The sequence below is a fragment of the Pararge aegeria genome, chromosome 19 (genome assembly GCF_905163445.1).
Source record: "Pararge aegeria chromosome 19, ilParAegt1.1, whole genome shotgun sequence".
NCBI classification, from domain to species: Eukaryota; Metazoa; Arthropoda; class Insecta; order Lepidoptera; family Nymphalidae; genus Pararge; species Pararge aegeria.
The window spans coordinates 4,774,300-4,800,758 of NC_053198.1; the positions used below are offsets into that span (position 1 = coordinate 4,774,300).

The 26,459-nt window shown below is 36.1% G+C and overlaps 2 protein-coding genes across 3 annotated transcripts; one reads left to right on the plus strand and one right to left on the minus strand.

Moving 5' to 3' along the window:
* Positions 1-1,397: 1,397 nt before the first annotated feature.
* LOC120632110 (H/ACA ribonucleoprotein complex subunit 3) lies at positions 1,398-2,273 on the minus strand. The gene is made up of 3 exons (XM_039901903.1): positions 2,087-2,273; positions 1,977-2,019; positions 1,398-1,558 (listed from the first exon to the last, which is right to left on the minus strand). The coding sequence occupies exons 1-3, from the start codon at positions 2,138-2,140 to the stop codon at positions 1,461-1,463; spliced, it is 195 nt and encodes a 64-aa protein (XP_039757837.1). The 5' UTR covers positions 2,141-2,273; the 3' UTR covers positions 1,398-1,460.
* A 263-nt stretch (positions 2,274-2,536) lies between these two features.
* On the plus strand, positions 2,537-24,994 carry LOC120632157 (protein UBASH3A homolog). Of its 2 annotated transcripts, XM_039901961.1 has the most exons (14): positions 2,537-2,727; positions 3,526-3,763; positions 4,801-4,996; positions 5,406-5,474; positions 6,371-6,546; positions 6,880-7,018; positions 13,097-13,192; positions 17,326-17,502; positions 19,199-19,266; positions 19,426-19,598; positions 20,510-20,676; positions 22,273-22,411; positions 23,166-23,275; positions 24,437-24,994. In XM_039901961.1, the coding sequence occupies exons 1-14, from the start codon at positions 2,564-2,566 to the stop codon at positions 24,682-24,684; spliced, it is 2,160 nt and encodes a 719-aa protein (XP_039757895.1). In that variant the 5' UTR covers positions 2,537-2,563; the 3' UTR covers positions 24,685-24,994. The 2 variants fall into 2 exon arrangements, with proteins under 2 accessions (XP_039757895.1, XP_039757896.1); XM_039901962.1 differs by lacking the exon at positions 5,406-5,474.
* The last annotated feature ends 1,465 nt before the right edge of the window (positions 24,995-26,459 follow it).

Sequence of the window (26,459 nt, forward strand, 5' to 3'; positions counted from 1 at the left end):
AAAGGAGAAGCAAAAAATCTGCTACTTATTTAAATGCGTCAAGATTAATATTTGGTCTTCCTCATATTTCACCGATCATTCTCTAAAGCGTGTCTCCTCCATACCACGTGACATTGGCGAAGTAAATCGTACCCAATTGGTACAAACGCAAGCCATAAAAAAAAAAAAAAAAAAAAAAAAAAAAAAAAAAATTATACAGATAAGCACCCTTATCTGTATATTATAAGTATTTATGTAAATTATTCATAAAAATATTCATCAGTCTTCTTAGCACCAGCTATGCTTACTTTGGGGCTAGGTGGTGATATGTATATTGTCGTAGTATATTTATTTTATAAGGAATTTAGTAAACAATACCTTTACTTATTTAGTTACCTATTATTAAACACAAATTTGTTGAAATAGTCATTAAAATTTTAAACAATGTAAATTGGGCAGATGCAATTTTTTATTGAAACATTGGAATCCTAAACCCTCTTGGGCATAGTTTTATTATAGCAACAATTTAGCTTTTTCCTGATATCTTTGTCCGCGTTTACTAAGGTTTTTCACAAATCCTGTGGGTACGGTTTGTTTTACTTTCAACCAACTCTATGCAAAAAAAACAAGTCGATTGGTTACTTCATTGATTTAATAGGTATGTTATTATTATTTATAAGCTCACTGGGTTACATAAAGGACTTCACATGCGGCAGCTATAATATAAAAATGTATATTATAGCATGATACATCTCATCACATCTTTCCATAGAAATCGTCAGGAGACAACACACGACAACTGTAATGTATATTTTTACATCTTCGTATCTTAAGATACAGAGCGATACGAAAATAAACATTTATATTTCAATAGATCTCAATACATTTCCGTAATTACTAAACATCTCTCTTCGAAAAGGATGTTCCAAATGTTTATGTGATAGACAGAGACACAAATAGTAGGTACAATCCTTAGGTACAGCCAGTCAATCTGTTTCCACTGTTGTTGTGTTGATTAGACCATAAGGTTTGGAAAACATTGATCTTGACTCCCGTAAATAATCACAAAATGTTTCATCTAATAATTCATCATATGATTTAATCTTGTAATAAGTATCTTGACAGATCCATATTATTACAAAATTGGACAGCCGAATGGCGCAGTTAGCAGCGACCCTGCTCTTCTGTGTCCAAGGCCGTGGGTTCGATTCCCACATGAACGTTTTCAGTGTCTGGTTGTTCATCTGTAAATTATTTGTATTTATGTATATTATACATAAATATATTAACCTAGAGAAACTACATAGAGATAATCTAGTTTCTCTAGGTTAGGTTTTCTTAGGTATCTTAGGTTTTCAAACTGCCCCAAGCTGACAAACAAGAAATAATGCCAGTCAAAACAATAAAAATAAATGTCATACAAAGAAAATTAAATTTATTTATAGTTAACACTTATTAAAATAATCCAGCATGACAACAACTTAATGGATAGGTTCAGACTGCTGGGTAAGGAGAAGACCAAATCTTTTCTTGATTGTTATCCGTTGCCTAGAATATTTATCTTCAGGGGAGAAGCGTGCTGGAAGAGAAAGAATAACATTTAGTTAGGTGATGTTACAGTATAGCATAATGGCATGTAGCGTTGCACTGTTCAACTGCAATGCAATTCCATCTGATGCAGTCCAATCTTCATTAATTAGTAACATGACAAAAATCTAATTTCAATTATTACAAGTATGTAGTTCTAGTTTATAAGCGCTTTTTAAAGGTCAAGTTAGTCTGATTGTAGTGACTCCACCATTGGTTCGAAAGGCAGATCCTACCGAGAAGAGCCGGCAAGAATCTAAGCTTAATGATGTTTTTCATCATAATTTTACAGTCAAACAATCTTGTGTGTTTAGAACTATGCGTCTTGCTACAAAGCAGCCTTGTCGTTAAGAAATTCATCATGTAGTAACTAAGTTAATCAAAATATATATTTCATAAAAGTGACAAACCTGGATGAGCTGATAGAGTAGGTTTTCCATTCGGATCTATTGTCTGAAATTAAAAGTAAGCAGATTAAAACGTGAGTTATGCTAGGTTATATCGACGCAATTTTACGTACCGATAATGTGTATTGTCTGTCGCCGTTCTCATTCAAATAATACCTCAAATACATTTTTAGACTTTTTTAAAACCTTTGATAGTAAAAAAAAAATAATGAAATTGGGATTTATTTCACGTAAGGAAATTGAGGGAACAAATACAAACAGAAAGCACCTGTCGCAAAATCCCAATACTGTCAGTTGTCACAGACTAAAGAGACCACAGACCAGGAAAAATGTTCAAAATATAGAGAAATTAATTAATAACGATAGTAAGTAGTAACATATTAAATCAATGATGATTTCATAATTTTTCACGACCTTTCATCTTCATTATGTTATCTTCTTCTTTATACAAAACTATGGCCTCGCATCGGGTGATTATAAATTTGTGCTCTAATTTTTAAAAGTCTAGAATCATGAGCCTTAATGTCGTTGACTTAAAAAGTTACAAGGTAAAAAAACCGGCAACGGCATTCTGCAGTCGGCATCAACTTATGTTTTGTTTTTCGAAATTTTATTATAAATGTAAATTGTTAAAGCTAAAAAATATGGCTAATCTTCCACCAAGAAAAATATCAACATCTAGTAAGGTATCCAAGCAACAGGATGCGACACCTCTTGAGATATTATTACAAATGGGATTCCCTAAAAACCGGGCGTAAGTATCACTAGCTACATACTACCACACACATACTTTCAACAAGTTTTTCAACCTTTTAATATTTACTAAATTCATTATTCAATTTTATGCCTCTTAAGAAGTCTCAGAGTCACACAGCGAGCGATGGTATGGAGTCGTAAAGCAGAAGTACCAATGCGCGGGGCACAAAGTTCAGAGAACCGATCTAAGGTGTAGGAATGGCGACCCCGCACAGCTCAACATAGCGTTGGTCGGCGTCCAACTAGGTGCACAAATGGCATCAAACAAGTCGCGGGGAACCGCGTGGAGCCGCTGAAAACAAGCTACCTGATTTGGAGCTACCCAAAGGAGACCTGATGATGATTTCATTTTATTATTATACTATTAATTTAAGCAAATATAACTCATTCCTCAGCCTAATAATGGACCACTGCTGGACAAGGGCTCCTTTTTTATATGATAGAGTTTTAGAATTATAACCAACCAACCTGCTTCACCGCAGGTTAGGCTGTCTAATTGCTATTCTCTCGAATCTGCATAAAGGACTGACATGAGCGTAACCCGCTCTTTTTGGATGGGGATGATCTAGGCTGGTTTTCTAACTGTTGGCTTTTTATTAAACTTTACATAACAATTCATACTCAAATATGAGTAATTCAATTTTTTATAAAAGCTTTTTAAACAGATGTTAAGTTGCCTTGCTGAGCAAGTTCCTGAATCTTAGCAGCACTGCCACTAATTATAAAAGCAATCAAAACAAAAAATTGGTTGCATAATAGGACAAGTAAAAATAAATGACTGTTTTTTTCTTTTCAGCCTGAAAGCTTTAGCGGCAACTGGTAACCGTAGTGTCCAGTTAGCATCAGACTGGCTCCTCACACATGTAAATGATGCTTACATTGATGAAGAACAACCTAGAGAGTACATATTCTATGCTAACCCTACTGGCCAACTGTTGGCCCAGCTCCAAAGCTTCTGGGAGAAGTCCATAGCAACAGGGTGGAATGGTGCACATAATTTTCCACCTCATATTACTTTAGTACCATTTTTCAAGGTAAAAAACTTGACTTATAATAAAGCTAAGTTTTGCCTGTACGCTCTGGTTTTTAACGGTTATTTGAGATTATTTATAACATCCAAACATCTCAACCAACTTCTACCGTCATAATTAATGTTGCTGATGTGAATCAAGCCCTTTACAATTAATTGCACCTAATGAAATGAAATACACTTTATTATAGACAAAGAATTGCAATTAAAACAACAATAACACATATGACATGCAGCTAAGGAAAAGAGAATCACTTGAATTACAGGGTTAGGTTGTACACTTGTAAAAGTAATATGAAGTACATAAATAAAAACATAATTTTATTAGGTATATATTTATTAGGTAAGTATGTTTTTATATATAACCAATATATAAAAACATACCTAATAAATATGCATAAATAAATGTATATACATGTATATACATATATTTAAACCCACTGATTTCTTGTTTCCCTTAAAGTGTCTTATATGGAAATAAAGATCTCTAAATCTATACAGATATAGATACAAAAAAAATTATAAGATACCTACATAGAATTATATAATTATCATAAAATTTATGATCCACAATGCAAAGGAAAATGCCAATACCAAAGCCATCATACATATTATCCTTTATTTTACATTTGCACATTCTTTTCTCTTATGATGTGAAAAATACAAGTGGAAGAAAGTATGAAAGCAAAAGGGGAATTACATAAGGTTACAGTTAACTTGACATTTCTGATATGCTAACACTAATCCTTTTCACACATTTAATTTAATCACTGAATATTGTGATAACAATGATGAGGTATCTTTGCATCATCCACATCACACACAATAAAACATCCACAAAAACGTAAAACAACAAAAAACACTGTAAATAATAATTATTTCTTGAAAAATATAATTAAATAAAAATTATCAGCACATTTGTTAAAATTATAGTTAATTTAATAAAATATCTGGGACATATCAAGTTATAGTTATTAAAAGTTTAATATTTTACTCATTTTATATAATTACTGTTACATATTGTTGTCTTATTGTTTGCAGGCAAAAGATGATGTGTCGTTACAACTAGCAAAGTCGATAAAACAAACTATAGAGATGGTTGGGCAGCCTCCTGAAACACCATTGAAGTTAGAGTCTTATATATCACAGAACTTCATGGGCTTATTCATTTCTGAAGAGCATTCAGACTTTTTAAAGAATATCGCATTGCAGTATGCAAAACAAGTATCAACATTGTGTAAGACATATTTTTAGTTTATTAGTATAGATACGTTTCTGCTTGCAATCTCATTCAGCTAAAATATTTTCTCACTATAATCTCAGATCTGTTAATCCATGAAACATGATATATAATGAGAAAGGTTCAGGTCCACCACGCTGCCAAGTGCAAGTTTGGTGGACTTCACACATATTTGAAAACGTTATGTAGAGCTCTCAGACATGCAAGTATCGTCACAATGTTTCCCTTTGTTAAATCTAGTAATATTTCATTGCTTAAAATGCAAATAACTGTAAGTCAGATATGTGTGCCAGGATTCGAACTTGATTCCCCCGAAAGTAAAGCAGAATTTCTAACCAAAGCAAATAGACTACCACAGCTTACATAACTATATAATGTAACTATAATCTATTAATTGTTTGTACAGTGGGTGTACAGGTGGATACTAACCAAAGGTTGGAAGGTTTCATAGTATCAGAGGAAGTATCTAATACATGTAAGAAAACATTTTAGATTCACTAAGTAGAACCACTAGCATAAGTAGTATAGCATGAAATTTATAATAATTACTTTTCAATTAACTTAATAAAGGGTGGAGGTATTTATGTGTGTATATTTGGACTAAAATAATTCAAAATAGATCCTTTACAGTTCAGGATGTGAACAATTTCTGTGCATCCAAACCTAATTAGGTAACAAAGTAGGAGGAGAAAAAGAAGAAACACTTTACTGCACGTATAACATACAGGAAAAGAAACAGTAAGAAGTTTACAGTAAAACACAATGTAGACACGCAAAGGCGGCCTTATTGCTGCAAGCAATCTCTGACAGGCAACCCTTGTAAACAGGACATAAAGCAAGAGCGTTGTAATAAAAACATAAATACCAAAATATATGGATACAAATACACACATAATTTTAATAAATATACTTAATACATAATTATAAAGTATATATAATTACAAAGTAATTTATTTTTAATCACGCGGGAAACACCGGTTTCCCGGGATAAAATATTTGCTATGTTCTTCTCAGGGATCCTGATTCTCCTTCTCCAAATTTCGTGATCATTTATTATTTTATTTATTCATCCATTCTGTTTATGTATTTTTTAGTGTGTAAATCTATATAATTATATGTAATTCTATGTAATTATATGCCTTATTCTGTTGGTTAAGGTAGCCTGGAAGAGATCTCTTTTAGTAATGAGGCCGCCTTTTGCACAAAACTATATTTAACTGAGTGTTTTCTGTGTGCGTTTCCTATGTTATGCAATAAAGTTGTTTAAATAAATAAATAAAATAATTGGTTATGATTGCATTGAACAAATAAACTTTTAAGTGTTCCCCAAACAAAGACGGTTCTGAAACATACAACTGTTTTTTTCCTCAGCGTCAAACGCAGAAGCTCAAACGAAATCACTGCACCTCACGTTGGCGTATCACTTTGATGTCAGCGCATACCAAGCCCTCAAGGGTCTGGTAGATGAACTGGATCTGACGGAACCACTGCATCCAGACTGGGAACTGCGTTTGTACTCTCGGGACCCGCGCTTTTCTAATCATCAGGTAAGTTCATCAGTTTTGCAAATTGGAAACTACACACGATTTTCCTGAAAACGCACTGCAAAATTTTTCTCATATTTCTTTTTGTCAGTTTTTGATGAGCTTTATAAAAAAAACGTGTGTGTACTTATGTACATGCGAAAGAAGTTATACTTCTTTGGCGTAAAAGATAATATAAGATAATCTTTTCAAAAATTGTATCCTATTATATCCTGTTCAAATCGTGTAACCAAGTTGGCATTTAGTTACATCGTATAATTTCACTCCCGTGATTTTGTCCTAACGCCGCTGAAAAAGTATAACTTTGAAAAAAAATGATGACGACTCTATGGTCAGGTATACAGAGTGACACAGAGCTATACACCAGAAGCATGCGACGAGCTTGAACTGGTGGTGGGCGACTACATTTACGTTGAAGAGAAGCAGTTCGACACGTCGCCAGATGGGTGGGTGCACGGTACTTCATGGCTTACAGGTGAGGTCGTTTTCTATTTTCTCCGTAGTCTAAGAGACATGAAGCGGTGATAGCGCATTGGGTAGGAGCTCGACTTTACTTTCGGGGGCCGAGTTCGAATCCCAGCACGCACCTCTAACTTTTCTAAGTTATTTACGTTTTTTGTAATTTAAATACCACTAGCTTCAACGGTGAAAGAAAACATCGGGAGGAGACCTTGCCGTGACTGAGAGTTCAACATTATGTTCTCAAAGGTGTGTCGAGTCCAGCAACTGTGGCCAGCGTTGTGGACTGCGGCCTTAACACCTTTTATTCTCTGACGAGACCCGGGAATAACGGAATATAGCGGAGTAAGGGTAGCAGTGTCCTCTTTCATCTACTGCGACTACCAACCAGTTTGCCCAGCGTGGTGATTATGGGATTCCAAAGAGGCGTTCAGAATAGCTATGGACTGTTATATGCTATTGATTGATTGAATATGTAGGCTAACTTAATTACTGTCCATACTTTACGACGGTAATTTTGTTCAAAATTGCGGCTACACATCAAACCTGTTACTAATCAAGATTAAATGTTCTTAAGTTTACCAGTTATTATAGTTTGCGATATATTCGCTATCTATGTTTTATTGGTGCTCAATTGATTGAACTTCGATAGAAGAATACAGCTGGGCTGGGCTGGGGAGCGTTCGGCAAACTTCGTCGAGTCTTTTCGTCGCCCATACCGCAATGCCTGAAGACAAAAGTTATTGATCAGTGCGTATTACCAGACATGACTTACGGTCCCGAACGTGGACACTGACAGCGAGGTTGGTCCACGAACAACAAGTAGCTCAGCGTGCTATTTAAAGAGCTAGGCTTGGTACTCTTTGAGGAATAAGATCCGTAACGAAGTGATTCGCCAAAGAACTATAGTAACTGACATAGCCCTTCGGGCTAGCATACTGAAATGGCAGTGGGCTGGTCATGTTTGTTAGAGGACCGATGGACGTTGGAATCGAAAGGTTCTTGATAGGAGACCGCGTGTCGGTAAACGGAGCGTCGGGCGCGCCCAACTTGATGGAGCGACGACCTCCGAAAAGTGGCAGGCATCGATTGGATGAGGAAAGCTGGAAATAGGGAAAGTTGGCGCTGCTTTAGGCCTATGCCCAGCAGTGGACGCACATTTTCTGATGATGATAACGATGACGAATTGATTGAACTAAGTATATGGGGGATTCTTTTCTAGAAGGAAGGATATGGTTAGTTTTACCTATAGTTACACAAAATCAGCAACAAGCAATAAAAGAACTACTCACTGTTACTGGAACGTCCAGGTTACGCAGCACTCGACTTCCAGCTGATTGAGCACGGCAGAACACAAAACGAATGAAGATTGTCTTGAATTACGACTGGGGCAATTCTTTTATTATAGGTTTTTATTCTGGATGTCGTTGTCAGCTTTGTTTCGAACAATAATGGCGATAGTCTATGCGCTTCCTTCCGCTAGGAGCCATTCGGCCAATCAGCGATCTCCGGGACGGAACCATAGTAAGCAGGAGTTAATTCAATATTACTAGTTCCAAAAATTGCATAAATTTGGTTTGAATACTGAACAGTATGTTTTTCTTCAAGTTATGAATAATAATTAAATAAATAAATATACTACGACAGTACACACATCGCCATGTAGCCCCAAAATATGTGATATGGGTATTAAGATTACTGATGAATATTTTTATGAATAATATACATAAATACTTACTTGTATTGTACAGATAAACACCCAGACAGTGAAAAACATTCATGTTCATCACACAAACATCTTCCATTTGTGGGAATCGATGTGAAGTTATCATACAAGGTAAAGTGACAGGCAGAAGAAGGCCTGGCCTTAGAAGAATATCATGGCTCAAAAATCCACGACAATGGTTTTGAAAAGAGTACTAAAACATTATTTAGAGCAGCGGTGTCCAAATGAGAGATAGCCCTAACGACGGCCAACCTTCGTAAGGAGACGGCACCCTAATAAGAAGAAGATTCATAAACTACTAAAATTAAATGAACGAATTGACTGACATGTTGTATTTTGTTAATCAAATTCTGGTTTAACCAGAAATTGACCGTAGATGTCATTCTTTCAGGGTTTTATTATAAAAAAAATGGGCATACGCTTATTTTTTAAAAGTTACCTAGGGCCTTTGTCTTTTTAAGGTAAATCTAGTGCTGAATAAGCTGAAAATACTGTGCGAATTCTAAGCACGTTATTTATCAATAAATTTCAACCATTTTCCCTATTTAGGATAAATGGTACACCATTAACACTAGAGTCGGTCCATTTCCTTACTAAAATAAAATGGAAACCCAAGGGTTACCACTTCTTCTAGATATCGTAATAGTGTGTAGTCAACAAGTTGAAAATGGTACAAAATAGAGATACTGCTCTTAAAATTATGTGCGTTAGCTCGTTTGATCCGGATTGGCGCCCAAAAAAACGTGCCAAAAGCGTGTATAAGCACATAAAAAATTGCAAAAGTTATAAGCAATTAGAGATTTAAAAAAAAGGCATTTCGTTTCGGCTATTAATATTTAAGAAATTTCAAATAAAGATTCTGAAAGAGAAGGCATTTGCCGCCATTCCGGATTTTGTACCATTTTCAACTTGTCGACAAGACTATAAATGCCGCGTTTGATTTATCCACTTCAGGGTACTTCAAGGAAATAGATAAGATTCTGGCAGAAAAGTTATAATAAATGGTTAATGCAGGGGTTCCCAACCTTTTTAAACCAGAGGCGCAGTTATAAGTTCAGAAATTCACGGTGCACGGCCCGCGGCCTATCCTAGCTAGTTAAAATATATAGGTACTTGTTAGTTAGGCGGGCGCAAAAATTAAAACATCCTCATTATGAAACTAATAAAACCACAATAAATTTTAACAAAGAATTAAAAAAAAAAACGAAAGTACCCCGACAATGGGATGGCTAAGCTTAGCGATCTCAATTACACAATTACAATAAAAAATTTCAAAGTATCGGACAAGCCCGTGACCCTGCTGCACAAAAACTATCAAAAAAAAAAGTGTGTGTGTACTTATGTACACGCGATAGTAGTTATACTTCTTTGGCGTATGGAAAAAAAATTACTAAAATGCAGTAGTGATTAACGATAAATATTAAAATTAATCAAAAATATTTTATTTAAATAAAAAAGGTTTTATTAACGTAATAATATTTATTAAATCACACTGTTTGTACTGTTACGAAACACGTATTCTAAATATAAAAATACCAGAAAATACAAGTTAAACATAGTTATCGATTTTCATGACACCTACAACTAACTTTACGATGTAGAATTCAGGTGTCGGTGTGCGCGCGCAATTTTAAAAATTCACTCTCCTCATTTTTCTCCATCGCGCCAAAAGAAGTATAACTTCAAAAATATTTTTCTCCATTTATGGCGCAGAGGGAGCGCCTCGCTGTACTCAAAATTAAAAAAAAAAAATTCAATTATTTCTTTTGAAACTTCAAGTCAGTCTGTTTGTTGTTACCCTACCACCCGTTTCGGAAGGCATACAACCGAATTGAGAACCTCTTCCTTTTTTGTAAGTCGTTTAAAATATGGAAAAACGGCAAGTATTCAATCGACCCTTAAAAAATGATAGATTAATACGAGAATTAATGGCAACCCTAGCGAAACACTTGGCGATATCATAAACGCCGCGTTTGTTTTGCCCGCTTCATTATACAACACTCGACAATGAGAACGACAGTGAAATTATGTTTTCGACTGACAACACGTAATACTTACAGAGGTTAGTATTTTATATGTATCTATCTATCTACGAGATAATGTCGTATTTCGATGTTGTTTACAAAGTACCTACTGTATGACGTTTAGTAGTAACTTCTTACTTGTAGTCGATTTGTTTATTTCATAGCAGTAAAAGTAATACTTTCTAAGTTTTAGGGCTACATTTTTTTTGAAATTTTTCCCCAAAGTAAAATGTGTCTTAATTATCTGGATTTAAACACGTTTTTCGAATGACGACGTCATGAACACTGAGAGTTAGGCCGGGAGGTGTTCATTCAATTTGACTGTGTAATACGTAGTTATAAACAAATTTGATTCTGTTTGGACTTTGACTGAAACATTTTATATTAGTTTCAGTTCGTAATTACTTTGGCAGTTGTTCAGTTAATTTCAATACAATGTTGATGTGCTAGTTTACGATTTAATTCAAACTACATATTAAAATAATATCATTATTATGCGATAGTGATAAAGTCTACGATTGTCCGTTATTTCGCCTTGTATAATAAGTTGGAGAAAGTCGTAAATGCTAAATTTCATTAAGGTCAATGCTTCATCATCATCAACCCGGTAACGGCCCACCACAGAGCACGGGTCTCCTCCCACAAGAAGTTAAGGTCGTAGTCCACCACGCTGGCCCAGTGCGGATTGGACTCCCCACACCTTTGAGAACATTATGTAGAACTCTCAGGCATGCGGGTTTCCTCACGATGTTTTAATTACTTGAAACGAATATGACTTAAAAAAGTTAGAGGTGTTTGTTGGGATTCGGACTCAGCCACAGGACAGTAAAATCGAGCTCATACTCAGTTCGTTATCACTGCTTTGCGGTATCACCGCTTCGCCGTTTTTTTGCATAGAAACAGTTTGCGTCCCATACTTTTTTGCCCGGTGAAACGAAATTTTTGAAAAACTAACGCGGGCAACAGTCAGTAGGTAACTTATTTAAGATACTGGTAATATTAGTTGTAATTAGTAAACACGATAATTGTACAATAAACAGTGCGTGACGTCATTTTGTATTGTTTACCTCTTTACAAGTTGTTTGTGGTTGAAAATTAGTTATGTTTACAAGCCGAAAATATATTACCCAATTGCACAGAGCGTGAGATGGTTTAACTCCTATGCCAATGCCAGACATGATAAGTATTTCTGACAACGGATCACGGTCTGGCCTGGGTTCGATTTCCGGTTATTAATTGACTGTGAGATGGTGATAAAAAAACCAGCTAAGTCTATTGTGGGCTCTTCTTAGACCTGGGCACGTTTGGAACCCTGCTAGCTTTAGTTGAATATATAATATAGCGAATGTAGTTATCACCATCACAATAATGGTTACATAATATATATGTATGAACGCTTCACAGGTGGCTTCTATTGGTCTACATGAATTAAACATTTTTGAATTATTTCTTCTGGATAAAATTTTCCAATATTGAGTTTTCCTGTCAAGAGATCCCGCAGTACCAACCAGGATCGCTTTTCACCTGAAAGACTTCACGACGATTACATATATTAAAATTATTAAAATGTCATTAAAGCTCGCCAACACGCATTGTAACAGTATGGCGGGCTTAACTCTAAATTCCTCACCATTTTAAAAGTAATAATTGATGTATCAAGCAATGGCCCGCCTGATGGTGAGCGGGAAACCATCGGCTATAACGAGAGCACTAGGAATCTCGGTATACAAATTGATAGAAATGTATCGAATGTTATCTTTTGCAATCGGATTTAGACGTGTGTAATCAAAAAGATTAATTCTTATCAAAACTTTCACTTTAAAAACGAGCTGCGTGCTACGTATGCAAATAATGGCCAAGGTCGCCCGCGGAGTTGTTCAATCGGCTGCCGTTAAAACTATTTTGTCGTCTATAAATAAAATTATAATTTCTACGTATTACATAAACTGTATGTAATATATTCATTTCATCCGCGCCATTACACAAAGTCTTAAGGTAAAGTGAAGTAATTAAAAGTATGATCTGTTTGGTGCGGAGTATCAAGATCGAAGAAATTATAAATTACAACATACAGATTTTCCTGCTTTTCGTGGAGTATAAGCTAATTAAGCTTAAATTTCATATTTTTTTGTTAATGTTATTTTGACGTTAATAAAAAAAATGTTAATAATAATAAATTGAGTCCACCAATCCGCCCTGGGTCAGCGTGGTGTACCACGGCCTAAACCCTTCTCATTATGGGAGGAGACCCGTGCCATGTAGTGGGCCTGATGATGATAGTGATTACAAATAGATGCGTTGAAGGTTTGCCCAGCAGTGGGATTATAGTGTGGTGTGTTCGCAGGTGTGAGTGGATACCTGCCGGGTGTGTTTACCCGCCGTACGCCCGACTCCGATGCCTGGACCCTCCACCGTGCCATTTCTCTCAAAACTCCCAACAGTAAGTTATATTTATTACAATATTAAAGGTGCAATGAAATGAAATGAAAATACACTTTATTGTGCACCAAATAAAAAAAACAAGCATTAGGAAAAAAAAGGGTAAAAGGTATAATAGGCGGTCTTATCGCTTAAAAGCGATCTCTACCAGGCATCCTACGGAATCAAATTGAATATGACGGCGCCGGCAAGAAATCTGTAAACAACTCGTGCACCGCTCTCGCCACCTGGCGCATTGTTCATTATCCCCACTCACCTACTACTCAAGTCGTTATGATCCGTATATAAAGACCGAAACTACAGTGGCGAGGCAGTCTTGGCTCTGGCGTAGCACGGTGCACATGATGTACCCTTCTAGTAGCTTATCCTAGACCCTTTGGATAATTAATTTGTGGAAAACGAATTAATTATTATTCTCAACTATAAATTAGAATTAGTAGCCACAATTTATAGTTGATAACCATCTCGTATAATTACTATCTTGATTGAAATAGTGGTTAGATATTATTAACTAAGTGATTATAACTTCACTTCATTTCATAGAGTTACAAAGACTATATTCCTGACTCTTCCGCTTCTTTTATTTATCATGTCCGACCCCCCCTCTGCCGACAAATACATGAAGTTGTGATGAAGGGTTAGGGAGTACACAAAGTAACACTTGAATAATAAACAAAAAATACTAAAATATACATACTTCATAAAAATAAAAAATAAAAAAAATATATATATAATACACGGATATTGATAAACAAATCTCGATAACGGCCACTGTTAAATACCTAATAAAACCTAAGCCTTGTCCACCAATCCGCACTGGACCAGGACTGACAGGGTACGGGAAAGGGTTAATGTCCTTTCCCGTACCCTGTCAGTAATGGGTTGTTATGATTATGGTGATGACATGAATATTTATCTTACAGTGCATCAAGAACTTTTAGAGTTATGTGCTTTTTTAATGTAAGGAATTAAAATATCACTAACATTAACGTTGAAGAACAAAATAGAATAAATTTTTATTGCTTTAACTGTGTACATTTTTTTGGTGTTGTAAATGGGAAAAGTGCCAACAGTTTGCCATATTTCTGGCGTGCAATTCTCTTATATACTAAGTGTTTATTTTGCATTTTAATATGGGAAGGAATACATTGTGAGGAAACCTGCACGCCTGAGTGTTCTCCGAAATATCCACCAATCCGCACTTGACCAGCCTGGTTGCCTTCTCAATTTAAAAGGTGACCTGTGTGAGTTGGCTAGTAATAGGTTGATAATTGTGATGCAGTGGCTTGCATAGAGGGTATGCAGATGATATAAAATGGAGAAGATCTCCAGCGCGAGTTATAAAATACTTTAGGATAGGTATTGTAAGATTTGACCCTGCGACTCTCTGGCAATCGCGGCCTGAGCGCTTTCTCCTATTAAGCTACGGCTCTCCTACCGACGATGCCTAATTAATTCATAGGAGAAAGCGTGTTATAATTCATGATTACATAAATAACCAATTATTGGAATATCAATCAAATAATTAAATGAACATAAAACAGCATCTTGTAATAATCATGTGCCTACTACGTCACGTCCGTCGGGTGCCTATTGGGTACTTGTTAACAGTTCCGAAATTTTTTTTAAATTTATAAAATTGATAATTCCTCCAAGTGTAGGTATAAACGTAGGTAAAGTTATAAAAAGCTTTCATTTCAGTATTTATAGCTCGTACTGGAGATTTTCTTCATTTTATATCATCTGCATACCCTCTATGCACGCCACTAGTGATGCTACCGCATGCTGTTTTATTTCACTTGATATTGTTAAATACGTTTTATTTTAAACTTTAAACGTTTATAAACAATACTATCGTAGACTAAAGTATTTATTGCTCTTTAGTAAACGACTGTTAGTGATAGTGACACTATAATACGATAAACAATTTTAATTGTCATAAAATAATTAAGGTGCTTTCACATTAACACATGATAGTTGCACAGGTCGTTCATCACATTTCACATTTTTTTGCTGTTTCTTTGAGTATGTATTGTGGTATTTTAATGGGAATTTTTTTGCACATTATTAATAAAAAATTAACCGATTTTTGAATTTGACAGACATTCAATAAGACTATATTAGGTCGTGTGATGCTCGAATTTTCAGTTATATAACTACGATAGACACATTCAGAGACTTGACAGCCGGTTGGCGCAGTGGGCAGCGACCCTGTTTTCTGCATATAAGGCCGTGGGTTCGATTCGCATAACTGGAAAAATGAACATGAATGTTTTTCAGTGTCTGGGTGTTTATCTGTATATTATAAGTATTTATTTATATTAATTATACATTAAAAATATTCATCAGTCATCTTAGTACCCATAACACAAGCTACGCTTACTTTGGGACTAGATGGCGACGTGTGTATTGTCGTAGTATATTTATTTATTTATTTATTACAACAAAATCGGCTTATATAAGAGAATCTATATTGACCGTCTCACTTTATCATTCGTTTTTGTACATGGGTCGTAAATCTTGCTGTGAGGTAAGTTATAAAGGCTGTTCTTTGAGCTAAAGCCGTTTTTGATACAAAATACCTTCTAAATATTTTTTAATATTACCTCAATTATTTACGATTACACCCGTAGTAGTTCTATGGAAGTACTTATTAACTACTATGGGTTTAATCGTAAATAATTGAAGCCTTATTAAAAATGAATTAAGTTCTCTCTTTAAAAAGTGATTTACAGTCTATGGAAAGTAAAAAATTAAACTCTTTGATTGGATTTGATAGTTAACTTTTTTTTTTTACTGATTGTTTCTTCTTGGTTTTTTGGCCATAGACTTGAATGAATAATTGAATGATTAGCTACACTTTATTGTACACCACAGATTTATGTTTACGATAAGCTAAAAGGTAAAATTTGCTGGCTTATCTCTCTAGGCAATGTTCTGTCTCACCGATGTAAAAAATATCTCCTTTTGCACGGTTAATAAGGCACTACGTGTGAAACTGCCTTTATAAGGGCAATCAACTCTTAAAAGCGTTGCTCTTGTCTATACCTACATCCAAATCCCGTTTATGAACTACCTTAAAGTGTATTTAATTTTGCTGATAGTTAATACATGTTGACGTTGTTTTAGTTGATTTAAAATGAAACATAGATTTAAATGTGCTCTTGTATTGATTGTACTGTCTTATAAGAAACCGGTGTACAGTTGTGGTAAATAAATAGAAATATAGCTTTTATATTTATGTCTTGAGATTACTACCGTATACAGTGCCCGCGTTTTACGTCCGCGTTTATTACGGTTACTTGTTTCCGTGGGAACCGTTTGTTTTGATGGGATAACAAGTATCCTATGTTACTCTCTGTATTGGTATGGATTAAACAATTATAAACGCTCTATCCGTATATTCTTGAAGGTGGCAATAGAATATACGGAATATAATAAATCTACTAAACCTACAATCCCATTACACTTTATCCTAAATGCCCAAGAGCCACATTAGAATATTTTCCAACTTATTTGAGAGTTTGTGCTATGGTTTGGCTAAAAAAAAATATCTTTATAATAATTTATAAATTCATAATCTTATGTGTTATTCTGATGTGTAAGCTAAATTGATATATATACTCATACATACTGTGTAGTTTAAGCAAAATCTGTGTATTTTTATCAATTCAGTAGCAAAAGGGTAACAGACATCCAAATATCTATTTATTTTTCAAGTTACATCCATGAAACTTGATTTTAGGTTTTCAATTAAAATTGATGAAAATGTGTTTCACAAATTTTAAAAATTCCAACTCAAATAGGTCATGAAAATGTATGTGTTGGTCTCTGATTTTTTTAGTAATTTATGTTTATTTTTCTATTAGCAGCAAGACATTTTTTTAAACCATAAAATTTACCAAATCAAATTTGAACTTACGTGATCGAAGCCGCGGGCAAAAGCTAGTAAATTATAAAAAAAAAAGACTATCCTTCCTACTAACAGTATAACTTAGTAGTAGGACCCTTTTTTAATTTTTATTATGTAAATGATATAAATGATAGAAATTAAAAAATATCAAGAATAGTTTGTGATATTAATTTTGGAAGCTACCTATCACTTACGTGTTTTTTTTATGTAATTTTTTTAAGGTACAGATTCGAAATCTGAATCGGACTCTAACACTGAAGCAGAAATGGCATCTTACTCGCACGAGGACGCTGCGAAACTTGGCTACGAACAATCCGAAGAGACTTACAGGGTTTGGGACAAGTACTGGAAAGCGGTGACACTGAATAAAACTGAAAACATTTTGACCGTCACGCAAGGTAAAAAAAAATTCAATATTAGAAATAATCTTGGGCTAGCGCCTACCCAAACATTGATTGAAATAATATCTACTGCACTTTAACAAAGGAAACGAGACATTATATTATGTTTGGTGGGAGGCTTTGGCCGTGGCTAGTTACCACCCTACCGACAAAGACGTGCCGCTAAGCGATTTTAGTATTTAGTGTTCCGGTGCGATGTCGCGTAGAAACCGATTACGTGTATGACTACCATACTCTCTAACAGGTTAGCCCGCTACCATCTTAGACTGAATCATCACGTACCACCAGGTGAGATTGCAATCAAAAGCTATTTTGTAGTGAATCAAAAAAAAAAATCTCACCTTGAGTGCTGTTTCAGCTTAGGTTGCATATGTGAATCATTTACAATACTGAAGTAAATACCAATTCGGTCCGAAGATAGTTTTTATGGCTTCACTGCCTACCCAACATTAGCCCTAGAAATTTAAAATGCATATAAAAATTTTCGGGACCGACAGGATTTGAACCTGCATCTCTCTGTCAATCGCGGCTCTCCTACCGTCGATGCCGAAATTAGTATATGCCTTTCGAATCAGTCTTATAGCGACTGTAATTCCATTTACAACATTTGTAAGTTTAAATTGATAATTCCTCCAAGTGTAGGTAAAAACACTAATAAAAATTATAAAAAATTGGTCCTATACCTCGTTTATGAGTTATTCCTACCCTGGTGAAAAACAGGCTGGAGGTCGGTCGTACAAAAATATGCTAAATCGAATATGTGAAGATGCAGATGTGCGGACCCCAGAAAATATCGTGAGGAAACCTGCATGCCTGCGAGCTCTCCATAATGTTCTTAAAGGCGTATAAACTCCCACCAATCCCACTTTAACCAGCTTGATGAACTACTGCCTAAACTCTTCGTCTGTTTGACGGCCGGTTGGCGCAGTGGTCAGCGACCCTGCTCTCTGAGTCCAAGGCCGTGGGTTCGATTCCCACAGCTGGAAAATGTTTTTATGAAAATGAATGTTTTTCAGTGACTGGATTTTTATCTGTATTTTATTAGTATTTATGTATATTAATCTTAAAATTATTCATCAGTCATCTTAGTACCCATAATACAAGCTACGCTTTCTTTGGGGCTATATTACGATGTGTGTATTGTCGTAGTATATTTATTTATTTACTTACTACTAGCTGTTGCCCGTGACTTCGTCTGCGTTTGATTTTGTTTTTTGATGGATATTTAGTTGTTGATCTAAAGAAAATTAAAATATTCAGTATCGCTAATGAGGGGTTTGCTGCTGTCCGCTGAGGAGTTCAGTCCTCTATCTCCAATCACAGTTTGGGCAAAATTACACACATATTATAACCTCTATAGTACAAAAATAATAAGGTATTTAAATTGGTTCTAATTTGTCGGAGTTATGGTGTAAAATCGTCAAACACTCATTCTCTCTCCCAAAGGAACCGAGCTAAATGTCGGGATAAAAAGTATCCTATATTACTTCTAACACTTACCAAGAATATGTATACAAAGTTTCATGAGGATTTTGCGTGAAAGCGTAACAAACAAAATTTCATTGATATTTATAATATTAGTAGGGATATCAGGGATTCAATTATTGCTAAGAACAGACCTCTGCCCCGTAATTATGATAATTTTATTACAGGTTTTATTGAAAGTTGTTATTGATATAATAATATTCTACAGGGGGGAGTGCAGTTCGGACCAGCACAAATCCAGAAAGCGGTGACAACGAAGGCGGAGTATCTAGCAAAGTAATTATCACAATCAAGCACAAGTAATAAACACACTCCTGAAACGTTTATGATTAAATATACATAAAAACGTAAAAACCCCATAGTGCTCGAACTAGATTCGGCTGGCTAAACCCACCTGAAAGTATCGATTTTGAACTGTTTTAATGTTCGCTTTAGGTAGGTGAAACGTCTTTCATGAACGGAACAAACAAAGCTCGTCGGTGGATGTTCGCACTAAGGCACGGTGAACGCGTGGACCTAACTTACGGCTCGTGGGTTCCATTCTGCTTCGATGAAAACGGGACTTACGTGAGAAAGGACCTCAATATGCCGTTGAAGTTGGTGGATAGGTGAGTACTGCCCACCTAATGCCCCACTATACTATGAACGCCAAAAAAAGTTCACACGGGACTACGTTATGATTTGTTATTCATAGAAAATGACAAGTTCCGGCCCACTGGCGCAGTGGGCAGCGACCCTGCTCTTTGAGTCCAAAGCTATGTGTTCGATTCCCAAAACTGGGAAATGTTCGTGTGATGAACATGAATGTTTTTTAGTGTCTGCGTGTCCTATATCATTCGTATATAGTCAGTGGCGTGCACTTCATACATGCACAAAAGCACTGCATACCCAAATTATTTTAAATAACTCATATTGGAGGGGAAATATTACATTTTATGCCATCTACCTGCTTTATGCATACCCTGGTCGAAAACGCTGTGCACGCCACTGTATATAGTCATCTTAGAACCCATAACACAAGCTACGCTTACTTTGGGGCTGGATGGCGATGTGTGTATTGTCATAGTATATTTATTTATTTATTTAGTTAGCCCGCGAGTGCAATCTCACCCAGTGCATTCACAGCAGAAGAAAATTATAACCCCGGATTAAAAACATTCATGTTCATCACACAAACATTTGCCAGATGTGGGAATCGAACCCTCGGCCTTGGACTCCGAAAGCAGGGTCGCTGCCCACTGCGCCAATCGGCCGTCATTTTAATTGTATCTAATTGCTTGAGTAAATTTACCAGCTATTATTTATTTATTCACTTTATTGCACAACCAAATAAAAATAGGGTTTCGAAAAGGCGGACTTCAGACTGTAGATCTCAAAAATTTGTATTATTTTCGTTTCTCATTAGATGAAATAAACTATACTCCAAGGGCACTCCTGTAAAAAATATTATTAATTGTCAATAAATTCATCATGGAATGCATAGAATATGTAATAATTATATAATTATTCCTACTGTTAGAGCAGGCGGTGCGGAGTCGTACGCACGTGACACCCCGTTAACAAGAGTGGGCCAGCTGCAGGCATTCCTCGTGGGAGAAGGGCTTCGACTCGCGAACGCGTCCGTGACGCACGTGTACGCATCCGCTGCCTTGCGTTGCGTCGAAACCGCACACAACTTCTTACAAGGTTGGCTTAGCAATCGGACCTATATACCCTGACAACCTTACGTATCTCGCGACAGGCGTAAATCTTGCAATCACTGCTGTCAAACGTCACTTTTGTTTATTTATTGTATGGAAAAGTGACGTTTGATAGCAGTGATTGCAAGATTTACGCCTGTCGCAAGCCTGTCGCAAGATACGTAATCACCCTGCCGGTTATTTGGGGTTTCTACCCACTAACCTCGGTAGCCAGCCTCAGTACATATTGGCTTAGGGATCGCCTAGGAACGCACCGATGCCTTCCTTTTTTTTTTAATTAGGACTACCAACAAAATTACTTGTATTATAGTTATGAATAAAGCTAGCCTTACGTAATGACATATAATTTCACTTATAGGTAGTCACAGCATGCACCGGTTAGTGTGTACGATAACTCAATTTAATACAAGAATTAAAATTAAAGATTTAAACTACCTCAAATACAGCACAAGTGACAATGAAAGATATGTATATGTATAATGAGATTTAAACAGAAATTAAATAAATAAATAAAAATAAATAAATATACTACCACATAACATACATCGCCATCTAGCCCTAAAATAAGCATAGCTTGTGTTATGGGTACTAAGATGACTGATGAATAATTATATGTATAATATACATATATACTTATAATATATAGATAAACACCCATACACTGATAAACATTCATGTTCATCACACAAACATTGCCCAGTTGTGGGAATCGAACCCACGGCCTTGGCTCAGAAAGCAGGGTCGCTGTCCACTGCGACAATCGGCCGTCAATTCCTTGCACAACACTTGTAGCACGTCTCGGGAAGATTGATGATTCACGACTTCATGTAGGCCCTGATACCCTAGTACTTTTAGGCCAATTTGAATAATATAACGTTAATTAGACAAATTTGTATGGAGTTTTTAAATAGTCATGACTGGTAATCTGTCCCGTTGGTTAAGTGGTAAGCATGTTTAAAACCGTCTCCCATAAAAGAGGAGACTTTTAGTAGTGTAGGACTAGTAGCGCTTTTTGTGACAGCCCTCACGGGGAAGTACTACTACCTGGTTTATTACTGCCGCTAAGAAGCATCCTTGGTTGCGGCAGAAATTACAGGTACGTGAGACTCACCACCCACGTCTCAGGTTGACGGACACAGTGCGGCATCTTCCAGGACGTGTTCTTAGCGTGAAAGTTTTACTCACTCACACGCACGCGCGCGCGCTCACACACTCGCACACACACACACACATTTAACGAAAATTATGATTAGCATGTTGCATGTATCCCTTTTGATCATTGTTTTTTGTTATCTTATATTATATTATATTTTGTTTAATGTATTTAGATTTCTTGATAAGTATCCAGCGAAAAGTTGTAAATTTTAAGTTTAAGAGGTGGGTGTGATCACTGTTACGCAGTTTCATAATTTTACAGTGATAATCGTTTCATTCGTTAGCTTTTAAGTTATGTTACTGTTCACAAATAAATAAATAAATAAAAAAAATAATAATAATAGGCAATGGTTTTCAACAAAGTGGGCCATCTGCTTGGTTAGTAATTAGGCCTCTATAGATGATGATCATGATTCCTATTATTTAGGTCTCCAAGCTGATCCATCGGTGAAAATCAAAGTAGAGCCAGGGTTGTTCGAGTACAAGGGCTGGCACTTAGCGAAGGGGCTGGCTCCTTTCATGACCCCCGCGGAACTGCATGCGGCGGGCTACAACGTTGACCTTGAGTGAGTATTTGAAATGTATTATAAAATGCTATCGTCAGGAAAAAATGGGAATAGATAAAGGAAACCTTTTACCCGCAGGGTACCATACAAAGATATCAAATAAGTTAATTTATAATATATGTTTAATAGGCGGTGGCAGTGTGTGTAGGACTTAGATTTTAATTTCGGGAGGCCGAGTTCGAATCCCAGCACGCACCTCTAACTTTTCTAAGTTATGTCCGTTTTAAGCAATTAAAATATAATCGTCAACGGTGAAGGTATACATCGTGAGGAAACCTGCATGCCTGAGAGTTCTCCATAATCAACGGTGTGTGGAGTCCACCAATCCGCATTGGGCTAGCTTGGTGGACTACGGCCTTAACTCTTTCGCATTATGGGAGAAGACTCGTGCCCTGTAGTGGGCCAAGGCCATGGGTTGATATGATTATAATATATGTTTGCCCCAAAGTAAGCGTAGCTTGTGTTATGGGTACTAAGATAGCTGTTGAATATTTTTATGAGTATAATACACATACATACTTATAATACACAGATAAACACCCAGACACTGGAAAACAATCATGTTCATCACACAAACATTTTCCAGTTGTGGGAATCGAACCCACGGCCTAGGACTCAGAAAGCAGGGTCGCTGCCCACTGCGCCAGTCGGCCGTCGACTATATATAATAGTTAATTTTCCATGATAAAAAGCAGTCCAATACCCTATTTTCGCCTATCGTAAGCAAGTTATGTAGTAAAATGTTTTATTGCAGGTACAAACCATTCGTGGATTTAGATGTTACCAGCAATGAGACTATCGAGGAGTTCTACAAACGGAACGAACTAGTCATGCACTCAGCTGCTAAAACTACAGAAGTGGAAGGTTATTATTACATTGTGCAAACAAGCATATTACGATTATCGGTATTGGCAGGCGTTACTTTGCGAAATTCCATGATATATTATGAAAATTAAGCTTAATTTGCTATACTCCTCGAAAAGCAGGAGAATCTGTATGGGGTTATTTAAAATTTCTTCAATCCTTATACTCCACACCAAATAGATCTTCGGCAATGTACCCTCTACGCACGTTTCGCTCGGAAACCGGAGTATCCTCAGGAGTTGTTGAATTAACAATGAATAATTGTTAAGTCATTGCCTTTGTGTATCTTTCACTTAACAATTATTCATTGTAAAGTCCGAACCGATGGTAGAGTCGCTACAAACAGATCGACAGTTTTTTTTTGAAAGTGCTTATGAAATAAATGAATATTGGATCTGAATTTAAAATGCTCGGCACAGTTCTCCTTTCTCATAGGAGAGAGGTTATAAATACAAATTAAAAATTTATTTATTTCAAGGAGGCCTAATATAAGCACTTTTGATACGACTATGTCTGTTTGAAGTGACTCTACCACCGGTGTTTAGAAGGCAGATTCTACCGAGAAGAAGCCGGCAAGAAACTCAGAAGTTGCTCTTTTCCAACAGCATTTACAATTTAACAATCATTGTATAAGATGAAAGCGGAGCGGCTTGCTTCCAGCCAACAATCTCATTAAGAAATTCATCAATAGTATAGTAACCTCGATGTATTAAATGTGTTTTTCTACATTCTTTAAACTTATGTGATTGTAAATCTAATAATACCTTCGGTATTATGCTATAAAAGCATAGTATACTCAGTCCCACAAAGGTTTTCTGCACTTTCCTAAGACTATACACTGATATCACTAATTTATGACTGTTTCTAGTAAGACGATTGTTTCTATCCACATTTTTTTACAAAGATTAAATTGTTATAAATATATTGCGAAGCTACTGTTTTCACGGACAGATTAGCGTGATCTAAGTTTGTATATTGATCGGACAGCTCTTTTTTATAATATAAATATAGTATCTATAGACTTCGAGTATATACGCACCACTCAGCTCAAATGAGAGCTTAAAAGATTATTTACATGTAAGAGATATAAACTGGGACGGATGGCATGGTAAGCATTCTGAGGGATTGGAGTTTTTTTTATTAACCCAATTATATTTCCAGGTGGTAACGTTATCTTTGTTGGACACGCATCAACATTAGATACAATGGTTATAGCACTGAAACGTTTAGGGGATGAGAGAACAGAATATCCTCCGTATCAAGTCAGTCAACACTTGATGCGAGTACCATACTGCGCCTTAGGGGCCGTTCGGGAGAAGCCTTGGGAGGTGGTGTCACCCCCCTGCCCCCCCTCCATAAACTCAAGCTCTGGAAGGTTCGATTGGAAGATTTTGCTGGATCTGGACTGAATCTCCATGTTCCTAGTTGGAAAATGACTGTGATTGTGACTCGTGTGTGATCAATATTGTGATACAAGTGTTTTAATGAAAGACTGTCGTAAGTGAAATTATTATTATTGGATTTAAACAGTAGCGTTTATGCCACGTTTTTTCATCGCTTGGTCCATATATCCATTGGGTATATTTTCGTTCCCGTGATCCCTCAGAGAAATATAGTTCTGCACAATAAAAAATCTATCAAATCATAGTCAAAAGCAAAGTTGATTAGTTGCTTTCTTTTTATATTAGGAAAACAAACGTCTCCCACGGGATTTGTATATATACGCGGTGATATGGGAGCCTAATACGAATCCCAGCACGCACCTCTAACTTACTTACTCTACTTCTAAGCTACTTGCTTCAATAATCAACGGTGAAGGAGAACAACGTGAAGAAACCTGCACGCCTGAGAGTTCTCCATATTGTTCTCAAAGGGAGTTGTGGAGTCCACCAATCCGCACTGGGCCAGCGTGGTGGACTACGGCCTTAACCCCTCCTCATTGTGGGAGGAGCCCCTTGCCCTGTAGTGGGCCGGTAATTTTTATTTTATTTATTAGGTTTACTTACAAATTCTTACACTAATATAGTGTAATGTTTTCTAAAAAATAAAACAGCAGTAATGGGATGATATGATGATGTTATAAACGCGGGCAACAGATAGTAGAATAATATACGTATAACAGAACTTATGACCTGACTAGGTGAATAATTATAAGTATTACGACTTGATGCATTTTTAATTCATCAGCATTATATCTCTCTGAGGGACCACAGGTAAAAATTACCCAGTTAATATAAAATGTACCACGGTCCGCGGGGCATAAACGAACGTTTGAACTATGTTTGTAGCGCGCTGCGTCGTGCGCCTTTACGTTCTGGAACTGTTTACCGTTTTCACCTCAGGCATACTAACTTAGAGGGTCATACATTTATACAAAAATGTGATTTTCGCTGTAAGCTTATTTAATACTCATAAGTATATTATATTTTTTCTTTACTGTCTTACCTTTATATTCAAGTAAACATGCACTATTGTAAGCATAACATAATAAGATTTAAATTTGGTATTTTTTTCATAAGGTTAGATTCTCATAAAGCTACTATGATGAGGGAAGTGGAAACATTACTGCATTATATGGCTTGTCGATGTCGTTGGTGCAGTGGTAATAACTGCTGACTAAAAATTCGAAGGTCTCGAGTCCAATACCTGTCAGGGGCAATTTGGTATTGAATTTCTGAATTTAATCTGGACTGGTCTGGGAAGTTTCGGGATTTACCCCACATAGCGGTCCATATCTATCTGGTTTTAAGTCTGTGAACAAGGATTAGTCCTTTTTATAGTACAGCTATCAAAACAGATTGGTTCTCAGAAAGATGCATTCTTAAAAATGATACAGTTTCACGATTTAATACAGCAAGGATCTCTCGATAAATGTTTTGTGGTGGTGAGGCCAGTAAGGCCGTCTTAATGATATATTGTTATACACACTACTATACTAGAGCCAAACTGGTCTGGGAAGTTTCGGGATTTACCCCACATAGCGGTCCATATCTATCTGGTTTTAAGTCTGTGAACAAGGATTAGTCCTTTTTATAGTACAGCTATCACAACAGATTGGTTCTCAGAAAGATGCATTCTTAAAAATGATACAGTTTCACGATTTAATACAGCAAGGATCTCTCGATAAATGTTTTGTGGTGGTGAGGCCAGTAAGGCCGTCTTAATGATATATTGTTATACTATA

What these genes read in the sequence shown, in the direction of transcription:
- LOC120632110 (XM_039901903.1), bottom strand. Translation starts at nt 2,140, where the DNA reads ATGTATTTGAGGTATTATTTGAATGAGAACGGCGACAGACAATACACA. An exon ending in ACAGACAATACACATTATCG is followed by an intron (nt 2,020 to 2,086) that starts GTACGTAAAATT and finishes TTTTAATTTCAG; the next exon opens with ACAATAGATCCGAATGGAAA. An exon ending in TACTCTATCAGCTCATCCAG is followed by an intron (nt 1,559 to 1,976) that starts GTTTGTCACTTT and finishes TTTCTCTTCCAG; the next exon opens with CACGCTTCTCCCCTGAAGAT.
- LOC120632157 (XM_039901961.1), top strand. Translation starts at nt 2,564, where the DNA reads ATGTTTTGTTTTTCGAAATTTTATTATAAATGTAAATTGTTAAAGCTA. An exon ending in CGCGCTTTTCTAATCATCAG is followed by an intron (nt 6,547 to 6,879) that starts GTAAGTTCATCA and finishes CTCTATGGTCAG; the next exon opens with GTATACAGAGTGACACAGAG. An exon ending in AAGGCGGAGTATCTAGCAAA is followed by an intron (nt 19,267 to 19,425) that starts GTAATTATCACA and finishes TGTTCGCTTTAG; the next exon opens with GTAGGTGAAACGTCTTTCAT.